Source organism: Tarenaya hassleriana, unplaced genomic scaffold (assembly GCF_000463585.1).
Source record: "Tarenaya hassleriana unplaced genomic scaffold, ASM46358v1 Cleome2, whole genome shotgun sequence".
Taxonomy (NCBI): Eukaryota; Viridiplantae; Streptophyta; class Magnoliopsida; order Brassicales; family Cleomaceae; genus Tarenaya; species Tarenaya hassleriana.
Genome location: NW_010965372.1, coordinates 3,291,599 through 3,295,058, shown reverse-complemented (window position 1 = coordinate 3,295,058; position 3,460 = coordinate 3,291,599). Strand labels below are relative to the sequence as shown.

Sequence of the window (3,460 nt, the reverse complement as noted above, 5' to 3'; positions counted from 1 at the left end):
TCAAAGCTTCGGAACAAGACAGAAGGTCCGAGGGGCAAAATGGGTATTTTGTAAGGGTCGAATTAATGAGACCCTAGGGTTTGTTTCTCCTTCAGACTTGTGTTTTGGCTCTCTCTCTTGCGGCCGAGGGTGCTTTCTCTCTCATCGGGTGTGTGCGTGTCTCCGGGGCCGCCAACGGCGGTTTCCGGCGACGTTCTTCGGCTGTAACCCTAGATACTCCACTTCCTCTTCCCGAGACGTAGGTACCGAGGTTCCCCTCGGTACTGAACTCGTATATCGCGTGTCGTCTCTCTCTCTTCTCCGTTTCTTTTCGGATCTGTTCAAACGAGGGTAAATCGGAGTGAATCGGTGAGAGATCGAAGGCCGGGAACCACAACAATATCTATACAAATAAATAAATATTTTTTAATAAAAAAAATCAAAACGGGCAATTAATGGAATTCAAATTCAATAGAAAAAAAACTAGAAAAAAATGATAAAATGAAAATGAGCCTAAAATAATTCAGTGACGATAAAAGGACTAGATGATGAGATTTTCTTGTTTTATATATAATGAGATGATTTGATGGGCAGTAATTATTAATTAAATTTAATGGATTTAGCTCTTTTGTACAACTTGCAGAGATTCTTCCCACGAAGAGCTCCTCGAACGCAGCGTGTAGATGATCTTCTTGTTCACTTATTACATGTGTTTTCTAACTTTGTAGGTTAGATTCTGTTTACAGAGAGAGAGAGAGAGAGAGAGAGAGAGAGAGAGAGAGAGAGAGAGAGAGAGAGAGAGAGAGAGAGAGGTTATGTGATGAAGGTTGCAGTGCCTTGGATCAGAAGGAATAAAACTGAAAATTTTCGTTGTTTAAATTTAAAAATGTAACGATAAACTTACGAGAATCTCAGAAACGAAAATCGCCATTTGGTATGTATAATATATAATCACTGTTGTGGCGTCTCTGTTTATTTCCCATGCGGCCCACAAGAACGAAACCAATCATAAATGACAACACCAACATGAATCTTCTAACTACATCTAAAGCATGATGATGGTGATGGTGATGATGATGATGATGATGATGATGATGATGATGATGATGATGATGATGATGATGATGTGACCAAAGCCAAAAAAAGAAGAAACTCATCCACACAAGAAATAAACATATAACCAAGAAAGAAGAGAAACGAAGACATTTCAATCAAAGAATTCCCACTTGAACCTACTCGGTATCGCGTCATCGGTAGTCGACAATGTGGACGACGTTTTAGGCGTAGCCTCGAACGTCTCCCATTTCGTGGTCACTAGAAACGGCTCCAAACCCCAATTCCTCGGCTCCAAACCCGAATTCCTCGGCTGCTGATGATGATGATATGAATCTTGTTCTTGAATCCCTCGCTTCTTGTTTCCATACATCGGCATGTCAATAAGAGACTCTATCGGTTCACAAACTACTGTCTCCCGTCTTGTCTCTTGGATCGGGCCGTCGGTTTTTCGTCTTTCTCCGTCATTTGTCGAGTTCTTGACCTTCAGCACGTCGAGGGTCTCTACGTATCTCTGCACTCTCCCCACCTTCTCAAAGATCATTTCCAACATTCAACACTCTTCACGATATATACACATATATGGGTATATCTATACGTGTGTGTGTGTATATATTACCTGCATCTTTCTTTGCAGCTTCACGTCTCCATCAGCCACGATACCGTCCAACTTGAGCAGCTCGTTCATCAGAAGCTCAATCAGATTCACCAAGTCTTTCTCCTCAACCCTCCCTCCCTTCTCAATGGCCGACTCCATAGCCGAAACCTGAAAAAAAACCCGAAACAAATGTACCATCAAAACCAAGATTCAGACAGAGAAACGAAACCCGGAATCTGAAATCTCAAGAAGACATTATATACATATATATATATATACCTGTCCAGAAAGCCTATCAACTTCCAAGCTAATGTCCGATATAGCTTTCGAAGCTTTCTCCTCTCTCGCCTTCTTCCTCGACTCCATCCACCTCTTCTCCTGGCTTATAGGATCCTCCATTAACACCATTTTCGACCTGTCCTTAACCCCTGCTACGTCCAGAAACGATTTAGAATCTCTCTCCTTGTCTTTGTACATTATCTTCTGATCCTGGTGATGTAACCCCGTCGGTCCACTCAGCATCTTCTTCAATTCCCCTGCCCATCATATCTACTTTGCTTAACCCTTCTAATCACAAGTTCTCCGCTCCTCTAAGCTATGAATCTAAATCAAGAATTTCATCATTCCATCACGTTGACTAGGTAAAGTGGACAAGAGCGTTACCAAATGTAGCTTGAGGACTGATTTTGATCTCATGGTATACCGAACCGTACTTGATCCGTACTCTGATCGGCGGCGGCGGAGCTCCGACCCGGTCGGAATCCGGGTTCCGTTTCTGCACCAGCATCCCTCCTGGTCTCATTTCCCAGTCGTTCCCGCCGGAATCTCCGCCGGCGCCGCCGGGGACCATCGCCGGAGAAAGCGTCGAGGGTTTACTCCTCATCTTGAGCATCTTCTTTAGCTGTAATGAGGGACAGAGACTGTCTTTCCCTTGGTGATATGTTGGCACGACAAGAACAGTATGGATCTGTAGATCTTCTGAGGGATCTGTATCAGAAACCAGACATACCCATTGGAGAAAGACAGTGTGTTGACGTCCGAATTCTCTCGCCGTTCACACAAAATCTGGGACTTTGGACATCAAACGCGAGTCAAACCCATTTCGCCACGTGTGCCATGAAAGATCAAACGACCCTCCTCGTTCCAGAAACCGAAAGAAAAACTCTTCCTTTCTCCCTTTTGTCTCTCCTTTTCCCGGGAAACCTAAAGAAAATTTCCCGACTTTGGGTTCAAAACGAATCCTCTGCACTTCCTCTTCGAGCTCTGAACCGTCCGGACACTACCTGGAAGCACAATCCAAGAAGGCGAAGAATCTGAATTGACTTTAGATCTAATCCCCTCGCATCAATCACGGGTTTTTTCTCGGGAAAGTGGGATTTTTTTCCATAGAAAATCGGTTTGGAAATTAGTTATATGAGCGAGGAAATAGATAGGGTACAATCCCGATTCTCTGTTCCGGCTTCTAGTTTTAGTTTCAGAGAACCCGTGGAGGAAAAAAAATAAGAATAATAAAAGTAAAAAGAGAGAGAGAGAGAGAGAGAGAGAGAGAACAAGTGTCCAGCCAATTCATCACAAATATATCTCATATACACCCATATATATATACCCACTACAATCTGTACATATTTTGTCGTCATTATGTACGTATATACGTAATATATTTTATATTATTCTCTTTTTTTCTTGTCGTCAGTGTATTTATACTTTTAACTGGATTCTTTCTTTTAAAAGTATAAATAAATATAAAATTTCAATGAAGATTGTTAATAACTTACTATAAAGAATTTGGTGGCAATTGCTAATTTTGTTACCACTAATAGACAGATTTTA

The 3,460-nt window shown here is 42.0% G+C and overlaps 1 protein-coding gene across 2 annotated transcripts; it reads right to left on the bottom strand.

The window, feature by feature from the left end:
• Positions 1-890: 890 nt before the first annotated feature.
• Positions 891-3,185, bottom strand: LOC104811996 (BAG family molecular chaperone regulator 1). Of its 2 annotated transcripts, none has more exons than XM_010538907.2 (4): positions 2,294-3,185; positions 1,910-2,166; positions 1,652-1,798; positions 891-1,561 (listed from the first exon to the last, which is right to left on the bottom strand). In XM_010538907.2, exons 1-4 carry the CDS (start codon positions 2,520-2,522, stop codon positions 1,187-1,189), a joined length of 1,008 nt encoding a protein of 335 aa, XP_010537209.1. In that variant the 5' UTR covers positions 2,523-3,185; the 3' UTR covers positions 891-1,186. The 2 variants fall into 2 exon arrangements, with proteins under 2 accessions (XP_010537209.1, XP_010537211.1); XM_010538909.1 differs by having other exon boundaries at positions 891-1,546.
• Between the last annotated feature and the right edge of the window lie 275 nt (positions 3,186-3,460).